General features: G+C 45.3%; 1 protein-coding gene across 5 annotated transcripts in view; it reads right to left on the bottom strand.

Moving 5' to 3' along the window:
* The window catches only part of card14 (caspase recruitment domain family, member 14), a 159,896-nt gene that overhangs the window by 88,986 nt on the left and 54,682 nt on the right, over positions 1-16,228 (bottom strand). For all 5 annotated transcript variants that reach the window (XM_072483487.1, XM_072483491.1, XM_072483488.1 and 2 more), the window contains 2 exons: positions 15,186-15,278; positions 3,742-3,964 (listed from right to left, as the gene is read on the bottom strand). In XM_072483487.1, the coding sequence (XP_072339588.1) occupies positions 3,742-3,952 (211 nt within the window). In that variant the 5' untranslated portion in view covers positions 3,953-3,964; positions 15,186-15,278. The remainder of the gene's footprint in view (positions 1-3,741; positions 3,965-15,185; positions 15,279-16,228) is intronic.

The raw sequence follows: 16,228 nt of genomic DNA, 5'->3' as shown, positions 1-16,228 counted from the left end.
ACCAACTGAGGAAAAGGGGAGCAGCGAGGGAGATGGGGGGGGTGAGAGATGAGGAGGGAGAGATGGAGCGGGGAGCGGAGAGAGTGAATGGAGTGTTCAAGGCATTTTATGAAAGATTATATGAAGCTCAGCCCCCGGATGGGAAGGAGAGAATGATGTGCTTTCTGGATCAGCTGGAATTTCCTAAGGTGGAGGAGCAGGAGAGGGCAGGACTGGGAGCACAGATTGAGACGGAGGAAGTAGTGAAAGGGATTGGGAGCATGCAGGCGGGGAAGGCCCCGGGACCAGACGGATTCCCAGTTGAATTCTATAGGAAATATATGGACTTGCTGGCCCCGCTACTGATGAGAACCTTTAATGAGGCGAGGGAGAGGGGGCAGCTGCCCCTGACTATGTCAGAGGCAACGATATCGCTCCTCCTAAAGAAGGAAAAAGACCCGCTGCAATGCGGGTCCTATAGACCTATTTCCCTCCTGAATGTGGACGCTAAGATTCTGGCCAAGGTAATGGCAACGAGGATAGAGGATTGTGTCCCGGGGGTGGTTCATGAGGACCAAACTGGGTTTGTGAAGGGCAGACAGCTGAATACAAATATACGGAGGCTGCTAGGGGTAATGATGATGCCCCCACCAAAGGGGGAAGCGGAGATAGTGATGGCGATGGATGCCGAGAAAGCATTTGATAGAGTGGAGTGGGATTATTTGTGGGAGGTGCTGAGGAGATTTGGCTTTGGAGATGGGTATATCAGATGGGTACAGTTGCTGTATAGGGCCCCGATGGCGAGCGTGGTCACAAATGGACAGGGGTCTGATTATTTTCAGCTCCATAGAGGGACGAGGCAGGGATGTTCTCTGTCCCCGTTATTGTTTGCACTGGCGATTGAGCCCCTGGCCATAGCATTGAGGGGTTCCAGGAAGTGGAGGGGAGTACTCAGGGGAGGAGAAGAACACCGGGTATCTCTGTATGCGGATGATTTGTTGCTATATGTGGCGGACCCGGCGGAGGGGATGCCAGAGATAATGCGGATACTTGGGGAGTTTGGGGATTTTTCAGGGTATAAATTGAACATGGGGAAAAGTGAGTTGTTTGTGGTGCATCCAGGGGAGCAGAGCAGAGAAATAGAGGATTTACCGTTGAGGAAGGTAACAAGGGACTTTCGGTACTTGGGGATCCAGATAGCCAAGAATTGGGGTACATTACATAGGCTTAATTTAACGCGGTTGGTGGAACAGATGGAGGAGGACTTTAAGAGATGGGACATGGTGTCCCTGTCACTGGCAGGGAGGGTGCAGGCGGTTAAAATGGTGGTCCTCCCAAGATTCCTTTTTGTGTTTCAGTGCCTCCCGGTGGTGGTCACGAAGGCTTTTTTCAAAAGAATCGAGAAGAGTATTATGAGTTTTGTGTGGGCCGGGAAGACCCCGAGAGTGAGGAGGGGATTTTTGCAGCGTAGTAGGGACAGGGGGGGCTGGCACTACCGAGCCTAAGTGAGTACTACTGGGCCGCCAATATTTCAATGGTGTGTAAGTGGATGGGAGAAGAGGAGGGAGCGGCGTGGAAGAGATTGGAGAGGGCGTCCCTGCAGTGGGACTAGCTTACAAGCTATGGTGACGGCGCCGTTGCCGTTCTCACTGAAGAAATACACCACAAGCCCGGTGGTGGTGGCTACATTGAAAATTTGGGGGCAGTGGAGACGGCATAGGGGAAAGACGGGAGCCTCGGTGCGGTCCCCGATAAGAAATAACCATAGGTTTGTTCCGGGGAGAATGGATGGGGGATTTGGAGCATGGCAAAGAGCAGGGGTAGCACAATTGAGAGATCTGTTCGTAGATGGGACGTTTGCGAGTCTGGGAGCGCTGACGGAAAAATATGGGTTGCCCCAAGGGAATGCATTTCGGTATATGCAACTGAGGGCTTTTGCGAGGCAACAGGTGAGGGAATTCCCGCAGCTCCCGACGCAGGAGGTGCAGGATAGAGTGATCTCAGAGACATGGGTGGGGATGGTAAGGTGTCGGACATATATAGGGAAATGAGGGACAAGGGGGAGATCATGGTAGATGAGCTGAAAGGGAAATGGGAAGAAGAGCTGGGGGAGGAGATTGAGGAGGGGCTGTGGGCTGATGCCCTACGTAGGGTAAACTCATCGTCCTCGTGTGCCAGGCTAAGCCTGATACAACTTAAGGTGTTACACAGGGCGCATATGACTGGAGCACGGCTCAGTAAATTTTTTGGGGTAGAGGATAGGTGTGCGAGATGCTCGAGAAGCCCAGCGAATCACACCCACATGTTCTGGTCATGCCCGGCACTACAGGGGTTTTGGGTGGGGGTGGCAAAGGTGCTTTCGAAGGTGGTGGGGGTCCAGGTCAAACCAAGCTGGGGGTTGGCTATATTTGGGGTTGCAGAAGAGCCGGGAGTGCAGGAGGCGAGAGAGGCTGACGTGTTGGCCTTTGCGTCCCTAGTAGCCCGGCGCAGGATATTGTTAATGTGGAAGGAAGCCAAACCCCCGGGTGTGGAGACCTGGATAAACGACATGGCAGGGTTTATAAAGTTAGAATGGATTAAGTTCGTACTAAGGGGTTCGGCTCAAGGGTTCACCAGGCGGTGGCAACCGTTCGTCGACTACCTCACAGAAAGATAGAGGGAATGGAAAAGAAGAAGACAACAGCAGCAACCCAGGGGGAGAGGGGGGGGGGGGGCGGGGGAGGAACCGGACAGACTCTCAGGGATGTTATTGTACATGTATAGGCACTTGTTTTAGGTAATGTATATTGGACTGTTGGATTATATCTTTGGAGAGTATTTATTTTTGAACAGGCAGTTGCCATTTAGTTTGATTTTTGTTTCTGTTCATATATTATTTATTTATTTGTTTAAAACTGGCCACTGTTATTTATATTGCTTTATTGTTGTTTAAAAGAAACACTACGTACTGTTATGTTTGGCCAAAAAATCTTGAATAAAATATATTTAAAAAAAATAAAATAAATAAAACTGCCGCCATTTCAAATGATTTGACTCCGCTCCTCCCATAGATCAATGATTTTTATCCCACTGGTTAGCTGACCTCGACAGGCCAATGGTACAGGCAGGATTGATCCTAATGTTTGTGGTTTAGGAAGGGGTGGGGGGGGGGGGTGTACATCAGTGTTCCATTCCTGGCTTGTTTCCAGTGAAATCTGATGGATCATTCCATGAATTTAGAACATGAAACCTTGAATGAGAAAAGGTCATTCAGCCTTCCTATCACAGTGATCTGTTAAATCCGGGATTGACAACCTGAATTGCGGCAAAAGCGCAATAGGGCCGCAGAATACAAGCAGGTCTCAGTTATTTCATCAGAACCAGAATGCATAGCTGGGTCAGCAGAACGTTACAAATAAAGACTTCCTTCTACAAACTTGCAACAAGAGGATCAGATTGTGCGCTGGGTATAAACAAAGGGTTCTCACATCTGGGGCCTACGTTTTTAACTCCCGCTCAGACTGTGTATTAGCCGCAAATCTCTCTGTAGAATGAGATTTTGGCAGTCTCAAAACAGCACATAATTGGCTGTAACTTGGCACTAAATTGCCAGTTGCACTCAGAGAAACTGAAGGATGGCTGACATGAAAAGTGCCTCACTAATGTATCCAACTATGCCACATCTAACCTAAAAGTGCTTGATGAAATGGAAAGTATTCTGCTCCTGAGCAAGCAAAGCTAATTTAGTTTTTTTTCCCACAATTTTCAGAAATGCGCACTTACCGGTTCTCATACACCGATGTTTAAGGTGAGGAGCAAAAAGAATCTCTTCCTCATCTGTCTCCCCAATTACATGGCACTGACGCAAGAAGGGTGTGACGTGGCAGGGCCGAACCTTGTTGGTGATTATGTGGCGCTGGCTCTCAATCAGGTCCCATATTGAATCCTCATCTAGGTCCTTTATTTCCTTGTCATCTGAGGCTACTACATCCATGACGAATCAAGACTAGAAAAGGAAAAGTTAAAGGTTATAGATGTACAAATATATACACATTCATTATATATTATACTTGGCATGTGAAGTACGGGTTTCATTGAAAACTTATTATAATGATCTGTTACTGTTGGAGGTAGTGCTGTGATTGGTACTTTCAATATTAAAGGTATCACACTGTGTGACATTGAATAGCTGCTATTTTATATGTAGACGCAGAACATATAATCTAGCCACTGGATTCCCGCAAATTTCTCAAAATGCTTTCTGAATATTTTTTTTAGCTGCAATTGTTTTCTTCAGTAACTGAAATCTCTAATACCTAAAATGGGGATTTAAACAAAACAAAAACTTTTTAAAATGTTAAATATTTCACAATAACGTGGTCAAAAGTATCCATTGTATTTTGTGCCTTTTAATGCTTTGGTTAAAATTTTTACTTGAAGGTTTCATCATTGTTCGAAAGTCTAGCCTCAAAATTCAGGGGAATCAATCATTGGGCAGACAGATCAATCCCTGTGCCCGAGGCCTGATTTTGTTTGTAGTTTTCATTGGATGTGGGCTTCGCTGGCAAGGTCAGCTTTTGTTACTCATCCCTAATTGCCCTTTGAACTGAGTGGCTTGCTGTGAGTCAACCACATTGCTGCGAGTCTGGAATCACGGGGGGGGGGGTTTCACGCCATCGGGATTGTCCATTTTCGCCGGGTGGTCATTGCGGTTTTCCGTTGTGGGGCAGCCCCTCGCGGTCGGGAAACCCTCAGGCTGCCGGCAAAATGGAGAATCTCAACGGCGGGGAATTCAGCCCCACATGTAGGCAGGACCAATAAGGATGGCAGATTTCCTTTCTTAAAGGGCATCAGTGAAACAAATGGGTTTTGATGGCAATCGCTGATAGTTGTAATGGGCACCATTGTATAGTTATAGATATTTATATATTTACATCCCAGCATCATTATTTGACATTAAATTCCAGGAGCCACCATGGTGGGTGTTGTACCCATTAGCTTGTATGGGCCTCTGCCACGGTGACGTGGCAACTATGCCATTATTTCCCCCTGAAAATAAATTATGATATTGGGCCTCAGGCCTCACTTCCATCAGGTTAGTGAGCAACAGAGATCAATAGATTGCAGTGAAGCATGAGTTAGGATTGGTCTGTGGCTAATGTTTGTTAAGGACCGCAGGTAAGTGACGAAGGACTGGGGGCAACTGGGAAACGAACGGATCAGGAAAGTATGTAGGTAGCGTTAGCTTGGGGGAAGGAGCAGTGTGATTAGGCGCATGGCAGCGATTGGTATTCAGCAGAATCTGCATTCCGTAAATGGGGGGGTCATGAGGAACTCTGGCTCAGGTCGGAATACTTTAACCACTCAGTTAATTGGTTGCAGCCTAACAAGACATCCCAGATGTGGACTTTTGTGGCACATCAGATGAGCTGCTGAGATGGATACATCATCTCCCCAGAGATTGTAAATAATGCGTCTCAATAAATAGGAGCTTATCTTATACGCTGGAATCCTTAAGGAATTGTGCCAGTTCCTAGTCTCTCCATCTTCTATGTCTGTCTGTAATGGTTCAGTGGTCAGGTGGGGAGGTAATCACAGTGTGCAAGGAGACAAAGAGAACAGAATCTCTTCCGCTGATATTGGGCGCTATATATAACATTTTCCATAGTCTCACTTTTCTCATCACTATTTCATCATTGGCTCAAAGTTTCAAAAGCAGTAAATCAGAATTGAAAAGGTAGGAAACATGGGCTCAAAAACAGGAAAAATGACCATAAACATGCCAATGGAAAGCAACAAAAAATTAATGAAACACCTAATTTAGACTCGTGTCCGAGTAACCTCAGACCGTAAGATCTACATAAAATGTTCTGTTTGGTGCAGTGCTCCTGGACCCTTGAAAGTACTAAGATCCCTTTGTGTGCATTTCCAAATCCAAGGGTGCGATCTAATGGCTGCCGGGGGGGGGAGGGTCTCCCAGGCAATCGGAGGCCCCAGGGTGGTCTGCCTCTGGACAGGGTGGTACCCTGACACTGCTGATGGGGAACTGCCAAGGTGCCAAGTTAGCAGTGTCAAAGTTCCCAAGTGGCATCTTGCTCATGCCGGGGATCAGGCCCAGGGGTGCCCTGTCCTTGTGAGGGGGGCTCAAGGATGCTCTACTCAGTAAATTGGGGCATTGGGGGGCCCGGGTGTCGCATTGGGGGATCAAGAGATCGGGGTGCTCGGATCTCTTCATGCACTGGTGAGTGGAGCTCCTCAGTGCAGGAAATGAAGGTAAGTGCATCCTCAGCTGGGCCTTCCCGCTGAGGCCTGCAAAAAGAACAGTGTCCTGTTTAATAGTAGGGTCTTTCTCGGCGCTGGAAGCGCCCCCAGGCTCCGTTTCAATGCTGCCCAATACCAAAACCACCTCCACTGCTGATGAATCAATTTCCTGGTAAATGTGACTTGAAATGATAACTCATTGTTATAAAAGTACTAACTCACGGTGACAATGCCATGTGTCATCAATTAATTAGACATATGTATATAAAAAGCCTATTGGCATGGCTGGATAACAGAAAAATATTTCTGTGTCGGAGTTTCAGACTAATTATGTATGTATTCTGCTTGTCATTTTACTGTAGTTTCTTATTAGTCATCAATCTGGATGAGTCAGGACATTGTTACTACACACCAGGAGCTGGGTGGGTATATGATCAGAGCAGAAGATGATGCAAACGATGAGTGTACTCATCATTCGATGAACTGTAGAGATGATTTGCGATAACATTTTCATATTCATCTGGATGATTACTGTCTGCTTGGAAAAAAGGCAAAACTTGTCTCAGCTTGCAGACATACGAAGCAGTGGTAGAAGGTGAAAATGCGTAATTTTGGCACCTGTGTCTGGTTTTGCCATTGGTGAAATGAAGATCGACTTCTTCGTTTTTTCCGAATGTCCCTTTACCTCCCATTAAAGTAACATTTCCCGAGCGTCTTTTCACTGACCTTGAAGAGTTGCAATGCGGTACTCAACGTTTGCAATGCGCATGGTTGTTTGTGGGTTGTGGCTTCGGAACCCACACAACGTAAGTGGTGCAGAATCCGCTCCATGGGACTCAGCAGGACATTTTGCCAAAACCCCGGCGCCGGAGAATTCCGGCCCGCCGGGGGGTCGGAGGATCCCGCCCCTTGTTTGTAGATGGGGTGTTGGTTTGCAGATGGAAGGGTCAAATAAACTTTTTTGTTTAAAAGGATGATGGCGGATTTGAAAGGGAGAGGGGCAATATTTGAGGGGAGGGAACCATTAATAATATCAGCTAAAATGGGGGAGCAGAAAGGAAAACTGGGTTCCCAGCGGTCTCACATTAAAGCACATGACCAAGGTGAACTTGAAAAGGGCACAAGGATAAATAGGAGAGAAACTAGAGAAGAGGAGATAAGAGCTAGGCCAAGAAAGGAATGCAGCTGGGGCAGATAAATGGCCGGTCTCAATCTATGTGACTGCTAGGTCTATGAGTTCCTCATGTTTACTTTTGGAGGCGAGGATGGTGGGAGCACGGAAGATGGGTTTAAGGAGATATTTGGTAGGAGAAATAAACTGGGATTAGTTTTAAATTTGAGAATAAACATGAACAATGCACGGTTTTGGCAGGGGAGGATAAGGAAGGGCAGGAGGCTAGTGAGCTGTGGGGAGAGAGGGCAAAGTGTGTTAAGACGATGGTGGAAACCATCAAAGATGGGAAGATATCAGTTCTAAAGACGACGGAAGTAGTAAAACAATGATATCTCAGTGAGAAACTCACAATAGTGCTTTGGTGATCAGTAGAACACAAGGATGTTAAAGGAGAAATGAGATGGGAGGTATTTAGTGGAGAAGAAGATACCAGAGAAATAAAGGGACAGACTAAGATTTCAGCCAAAAGGGTCAAATCGCCATCACAACAGTTTTGGATTAAGTAAATGGTGGAAGGTATAACAATGCAGGGAAATCAGGAAGCTCATAAATGGACAGCCATTCTGGAAGATGGTTGGCGCTGATTATTGATCTACTCACAGAGTCCATAGATCCATAGAATCCTTGCAGTACAGAAGGATACCATTCGGCCAATCCAGTCTGCACTGACCCTCTGAAAGAACACACAACCTAAGCCCACTCCCCCACTCTATCCTCGTAACTGTGGTTAACCTGCACATGCTTAGACGCTAAAAGGCAATTTAGCATGGTCAACCCACCTAACCTGCACATCTTTGGACTGTGGGAGGAAACCAGAGCATCCGAAACGGAGGAAACCCACGCAGACACAGCGAGAACATACAAACACCATACAAACAGTCAAGGCCTGAACTGAACCTGGATCCCTGGCACTGTGAGGCAGCAGTGCTAATCACTGTGCCATCATGCTACCCTTGTCGTGGGATCAGTAATGGGAGGGCTAGTTAGATCAGCCTTCGGCAGATATGCTGGGTGAGGTAGCTGGCAAGAGAAGATAGGACAGTTGGAGTTGCTCAAAAGAAGGCATCCATATGGGTGGCAACGTGGCACAGTGTTTAGCACTGTTGCCTCACAGCGTCAAGGACCCGGGTTCAATTCTGGCCTTGGGTGACTGTGTGGAGTTTGCACCTTCTCCCCGTATCTGCATGGGTTTCCTCTGGGCGCTCCGGTTTCCTCCCACAGTCCAAAGATGTGCAGATTAGGAGGACTTGCCGTGATAAATTGCCCCTTAGTGTCAAAATTCTATGGGCCCTTTGCAGAATGGCAAGAAAAACATAAAGGTAAGCTGTGGGTTTACCTAACCCGGTCAAACCTCTGATTGCTGCAGGGAAATAAGGAGATGAGGAATGTTGAATGCTTAGGGTAGGCATATTTGGGGGTGGAGAGCAGGTAGTGGGGCAAAGTACCTGAGAAGAGGGAAATAAAACGAGGCATAATTAAGTAACATGAGAAGGAGGAGCCAGGGGAGGAGGATCTGAAAGGGAAATAAAAGAGAACAAAGGAGGTAGGAGTCACAGGCTCTTGTTGGTAGTACCATGGCAATCTCTGAAGCTAAAAAAGAATTCTAAGGGATGGCTCAATCGAAACCAAAACTGGTAAATACAAACGGTTGCCATGCTAGCATTATTACGAGCTCTATCTGCTAGCTTGTTTGATATTCATGATATCGCCTTTGGTACACAGTACAAGTTACCGGCCAAGAGTTATTGGCCTGGGTGTTGTGGTAGAAATGATGCTGAAACTGTCATCATTCACTGTAATTACCCTCTGAAAATGACAGCGACTTCTGGAGCCTGTATATGTGCAGATAAACCTGGAAGTTCATATGTTTCAATGATTCCATGCATCCCTCTAGGGTGAATGTTGAAGATCTCCCAGCCCGTCAGCTTCCACTCTTATGCTGTTGGTTTGGCTGTAAAGACCCTTGTGAAAGTTACACCTTTTTGAATGAGGTGTAACTGGCAGAGAGTAGGGATAAATGGGTCTTTTTCCGTTCGGCAAGCTGTAAATAGTGGTATGCCGGGGGGGGGGGGGGGGGGGGGTTGGGGGGGGGGGAGATCAGTGCTGGACCATTAACTATTTACAATCAATATCAATGACTTGGATGAAGAGACCGATTGTACAGAAGCTAATGTCAGAGAAACTCACAAGCCTGGATGTGAAGACACAGACTAGGATGCTTTTGGTAGAGACAAGTGCAGCATATATGCGTGTGAAATGCATGGGCATCCTCAGTTTCCATTCTCTATTCAGATTGTCAATATGTAATTTGTACCAGCAAGCAGTTTGAAAGGTACTCAATGGTTTGGTTACCATGTTTCAAGATTACTATTTTACCATAAGTGCCGATACTTTTCCTTGGTTTCTCCATACTTTCTGTCCTTCTCTTTTATAATATGCCATGTCCTTGGGCTTAAAATCCATCTCTGATGGCCTGATTCAATACACCAAAGCCCTCCTGATTTTTTTCCCCTGAAACCTTCACCTTAAATGCTCTCCTCCCTGCCTACATGGCGTTCAAACCAGCTGCAAAAATTGAATTAATAGTGGTCCCTTCCAAAGCCAGGGGCTGGTCCCGCAGTGAAGGTATCCTTGGATTCCTGCCATAAGCTAATTGATAGTGGCTGTAGTCCCCAACAATCTTGAGCATGTATTTTTGCATGTATTGCCCAAGCTAAAGTAGTTGTCAATTCACAACTCAAGTAGTCAGCTAAACTTTTTCGGAGCATTTTGTCAATCACGGCATTTCTCACATATCCCATTGCTAAAAGGATTTGTTGCTGCGGCTGTGTGCATTGGTATACTATTCCATTTTTTACACACACACCTGAATTCATTATTGGTAAATTCTCCTCTATTGCCTGTTAAGAATTTAACTGGTGCTCCAGACCCTGTTCCTATCTGTTCACGATATTATCAATAATCACTCTTTGGTCTTTACCATATATTTCCATTGACAGACTAAAGCTAGTTGCTACGCCCACAAAATGTCGTCTACAAAATGTAAGAGGAAAATATTTTTAATCCCATATTTGAGGTCCATTGATATAGTTTTTTTAAAATTTAGAGTACCCAATTATTTTTTTCCAATTAAGGGGCAATTTAGCATGGCCATTGCACCTACCTGCACATCTTTGGGTTGTGGGGGTGAAACCCACGCAAACACGGGGAGAATGTGAAAACTCCACACGGTCAGTGACCCAGAGCCGGGATCGAACCTGGATCCTCAGCGCCGTGAGGCAACAGGGCTAACCACTGTGCCGCCGTGCAGCCCTTTCCATCGCTATAATTTTATCAAAGTCTCTCACCCATGGAAGTCTCTCACTCCTGGTCATGATGGCATCCTCATGTACTTTTTACAAATATCATGGGCGGGATTCTCCCAGCCCTGGGCTGGGCTGGAGAATCCCCGCGAGCGGGCCATGCCGCCCCGACGGCAGCATGTGATTCTCTGCCGATTCTCCGGCCCGGATGGGCCAAGTGGCCGTAGGAAAAATACGAGTCCCGCCGGTAGCGTTCTATCCTGCTCTGAGCCAGCGGAACCGTGGCATTGAAGGGTCGGATGCCGGCCTGTTTGGGGGGGGGGGGCGTCTGACCCCGGGGGGGGGGGGACTCCAATGTGGCCTGGACCGCGATCGGGACCCACCAATTGGTGGGCCGGCCTCTCTGGCTGGGGGCCTCCTTTCCTACGTGCTGGCCCATGTAGCCTGTGCCATGTTGCATTGGGGCCGGCGGGTAGAAGGAGGCCGCTGCGCATGCACGGATCCCGCGGCGCACAGTTCAGCCCCCTGTAGAGGCCAGAATTAGTCCTGGCAGTGGCCCGTTCACGCTGTCATAAAACGCGACGGCGTTTACAACGGCATGGACACCCTGCCGCAGGATTAGAGAATCCCGCCCCATATTTTTCATTATTATTCTTGACAAGTCTATTGTATTTCTCATCCAGTACCCCTGAATCCTTTAACAAAATCTTCAAGCTATGGACAGAGGAATGTGCAAATTGCCGATGTAGTATAGTAATAATTTCCTTCTTCTCCTTTAAATCCCGATCCACAGCTGCCATTGATACCTCTTTAACATTCTGTCTAGAGATGATAGGACTTAAAAGGAATAATGTCCTGACTGTGTAAATTGCAAATCTATAGATCTCCCAAAAACAATCACTTTATCATGCTCCATGTCCAACTTCATTTGGGCTTATTTCATTCAAGGTTTACTTCACAAAATCAGTACTGATAAAGTGATTCAGCTCTGCTATTTTATACAGCATTGTTATTCTTTAGCGATTTCGACATGCTGCCATTACTGAACCTGAAGACTGCACCCCACATTGCCGGGATACCCATGTGCCGGCAAGGAACCGGAATATCCCGCCGGCGTGAACAGCTGGTAAAGCTGGCCTATGTTGCTGAATGAAAGGAGATGCCCCTTGACTTGGCATCAATTTCAAACTGATGTCGAGAAAGGGGAAATCCATGCGTCAGCGATCACAAGATCTTTGTGGGCATGTTTCTTTGAGGTCAATGACGTGTAGTGTAGCTTCACTGCTGACCATAAAATCCAGGTCATTGTCTCAGATACATAGTAATTAATGGTTGCTTTTTAATGTTCTGTAATGTAAACATAAATATTTGCTGGAAAGGAATTACTTTAATGTCTTAAGGATTTTTCATAGATTTATGCAACATTTATTTTGTAAGTGTAACTAAACACCGGAAAGAATCAGTCCTGACTATACAGTCTGCTCCTGAGAATGTGAAGTCACATTTTGTTTTTATATTAAAAGTTGAATTTGAAGTAAGCTATGCAAATAACATGCAAAGTGGAAACTTGGTGGGTATCCGTAACAGATAATTTGAATGAAGTAACTTTTGGTTATTAGCACAAAAGTAAAATCCGGCAGATGCTGGAAATCTGAAATAAGTTGTGAAAATACTGGAAACGCACAGCAGGTGTGGCAGCAATTATGGAGAGAAATGGAGTTGATGTTTCAGGTCAATGAACTTTAGGAGTTCTGGTGAAAGGTCACCGACCTGAAGGGTTAACCATTTTTCTCTCCACAACTGGTGAAGATCCCCAATATTTTCTCTTTTTAGTTCTAATAGCAGATTGTCCACACTTCTACAATTAAGTTAATTGACATCCAAATCAATACCTGTGCTGTGTGTGTGCTGCTCTCCATCTAATATAGTTGTAAGTGCAAGATCTTTCCAAGGCTACATAGCCAATGCTCGACAGATCTGCAACATGGATGTCTGCTGTGCCAAGAAGAGCTGGAGGTAGGTTTGCTGCCATGAAAGCATTTCAAAGGTTCAAATTTGCTTTTAAAATGATTAATTCTGAATAGCATCTGGCTACTTCATTAAGGTGACACATTGGGTTAATTTCTCAATAATTCAATAATAACAATCTTTATTGTCACAAGTGGGCTGACATTAACACTACAATGAAGTTACTGTGAAAAGCCCCTAGTCGCCACATTCCGGCGCCTGTTCGGGTACACAGAGGGAGAATTCAAAATGTCCAAATTACCTAACAGCACATCTTTCGGGGCTTGTGGGAGGAAACGGGAGCGCCCGGAGGAAACCCACGCAGACACGGAGAGAACATGCAGACTCTGCACAGACAGTGACCCAAGCTGGGAATCGAACCTAGGGCCCTGGATCTGTGAAGCCACAGTGCTAGCCACTGTGCTACCTTGCCTGCATAATACCTATACAAAGAATTACTGCACAGACAGCGATCTAAGCTGGGAATTGAACCTGGGACCCTGGAACTGTAAAGCAACACTGCTAACCACTGTGCTACCATGCCTGCATAATTCCTGTATAAAGGATTACATAATTTTATCAGTCAAATGAAGGAAAAGCGACCAATACAGGAAGTGCTGGATAAAAATAGAAATAAAATACTGTGGATGCTGGAAAACTGTGACGAAAACAGGAAATGCTGGATAAACTCAGCAAGTCTGGCAGCATCTGTGGAGAGAGAAAAACACAGTTAACGTTTCGAGTCCAAATGGACTCAAAACAACAACTGTGTTTCTCTCTCCACTGATCCTGCCAGACTTGCAGTGTTTATCCAGCATTTCCTGTTTTCGTCACAGTTTTCCAGCATCCGCGGTACTTTATTTTTATTTGAAGGATGATCAAATCTCTGGCATTTCCTCAGGGTAAGAGTGACCTACTCGGAGGCAAGTGGGTGTGGTGACAAAGCAATCCGAATGTTGATTTGAACTGATTGTTGGACATTTTAATCCCTGCTATCTAAATTTAACTATTCCTTCTTATATTTTCAAAACTGAACCTGCAGGGTTTCCAGTGTTACGACAGAATGTATCCCGAGTTGGTTGCCCTCTTTCCTGCAAGTGGGCAGCGGCAGATTGATCATTCTCATCAACTTACTCCGATAGCAGTGTCCAAGTTGTGAACTATTTAATCAAATTTGGTTACTTAGTTTCCTTTCTCTTTCACACTAAGGCAATCATTTACCATTTATGAATGGCACCGCAAGACAGCTCTGCTTATTGTGATTCTTGTCAAAGGTGATCATTGTTTTAAACGTTGAAAACAGCGCTCTACACTATCGCGATATAATTTTTCAGTCTCGCTCCAAGAGGCGGCAAGAACACAGATCAAAGTAAACCAAAATCACCCAGTAGGGATTGAGTAGTATACGTTTGTTGTTGGGAATATTGCAATGTATCTGGTCCACCTTGTCCCAGCCCCAGGAATACTTTTCTTTCAGTAGACATCAACATGTTTTCCTGAGCAGTAATGAAAATGTATTACAAAGTGCAATTTAGAAATAGAATGACAGACCAAAGATATCCCATAAGACCATAAGATACAGGAGCAGATTAAGGCCATTCAGCCCATCAACTCATGGCTGATATGTTTCTCATCCCCATTCTCCTGCCTTCTCCCCATAACCCCTGACCCCCTTATTAATCAAGATCCAATCTATCTCTATCTTACAGACGCTCAGTGATTTGGCCTCCACAGTATATGACATGCCATCGGGCAGATATGTATGTACCTAAGATGAATGAATTCAATATTAACACTTTGAAATTAGGATTCTTATCACAAACTTATGTAATAGCGCTGAACTAACTTTCCATTTCATTCAATCAGCTGCATCAACGATTAATAACTGATGACTATAATACAAATCTCCACTCTAACTTCAGTTTTTACCAGATTTTAGGCAAATCTCAGGACTGCCCAGATGCCTCAGTCAATAGAATCAGTTAGCAGGCATCTCCTTGACATCGTGTCAATATCTCTCCAGAGCTGGCAGAGCACAAGAATTAACTGGGCAAGAAACCTTCCCTTCGTTTTCCCGTCAGGAAATTGCAAACTTCCACTCCACACTAAACCCTGATGACTTAGCTGAGGTTAGGAAATTGTCTTGTGACGAACCATAGGTGTGGACACACAATCTGCCACTTACAAGACAACACATTGGTACACCAATATTGTTTACTACTTAAGTTACAATTTTATTAATTAAGTAACTCAATAAAGTAACACAATTGCTTGTCTAAAATTCATAGTTTCTTTTGGCAGGAGCCTTGGTTGATTGCAAACATAGGTACTCGATGGTATGCAGATGAGCATCAAAAAAGCTTACTTGAGTCACAGCCAAGCTAAGAATAGCAAACCTGCTTTATAAGCCTTCTGGTTGTGTAGAATCACCAATTACTTGCTATCTTGCTAATGTTAAAAATCGCACAAAGTATTCCACTTACGGTAAAAAGATCTTCACAGTGCCTGAGTATTCCTGGCCAAGTGCTCGACTGCAGAACAAACGGTTCACCTGCCACCCTTACTAAGAGGCACAACTACAGAAGAGAAATATCGAGGCAGAGAGAGAGAGAGAATAAAACAAGGAAGTAAATACCATCAGGAAATAAAGACCTGCTTCAGATTAACTCTTCAAGAACCTAAACCATTAAGAGACTTGGTAAATAGTCACTTTCTCCCCAGTGGACATTGTGGAAAATCTACATTTTCTGGATTTTGGATTTTGGCCGCACACATAGACCAGAACTCTCCGGCCGTTGGGAATCTCTGTACCCGCTTACAGCGCTCCCTTGCCTGCAGGTTTCCCGGCAGCGCGGGGTGGCTTCCATAAGAAATCCCATTGATCAGCGGCGGGGGGACTGGAGAATCCCACCCATGATGGAGGGAAAGTGAGTGTGACATGGCCAATAATCGAACCCTTCCTTGAGTGGGGGCAGCGGGGGGATAGGGCGGGTGGGATTAAAATCATCAAATTTTACAGAACAGCAATTTGATACTTCATGCTGGCTTCTGAGTGTTGTCCACAGACCCATTCCCCAGACCTTTTCCCACATCCCTTAATTTTTCAATTTTGAAATATTTATCGATTTCTCCCTTAGAGGGAAATGCAGATGCTACACCCTCCACTGTCTCAGGGAAGGCTTTCAGATTCTGACAATCGTTTACTTCAAAAGAAAATCCCCATAACGCTCCCTTCATTCTTTGTTTGATGTGAAATTTTGCACTTTAGTTACTGACTTACAGTGAGCACTGAGTGTGAGAACTGATTCCTTGACTTCTCATCCTAATCATGCAGTGTCTACTGACTTCTTTATAGTTTTCAGCCACTGCGGAAAAAGGCATTGCACAAGCAGGATAATACAATCAATTCTGAAGATCTCTCAACACTCAGTCAAGCACTTCCCTCAGTCAAATATTTCAATTGTTTATGTATCAATCAATTTTGCACTGACTTTACAGTGTGAAATAAGGTGACGGCAATACATAT

Source organism: Scyliorhinus torazame, chromosome 18 (assembly GCF_047496885.1).
Source record: "Scyliorhinus torazame isolate Kashiwa2021f chromosome 18, sScyTor2.1, whole genome shotgun sequence".
NCBI lineage: Eukaryota > Metazoa > Chordata > Chondrichthyes > Carcharhiniformes > Scyliorhinidae > Scyliorhinus > Scyliorhinus torazame.
Note: the sequence above shows the minus strand (reverse complement) of the source record. Positions and strands in the feature narration are given on the sequence as shown.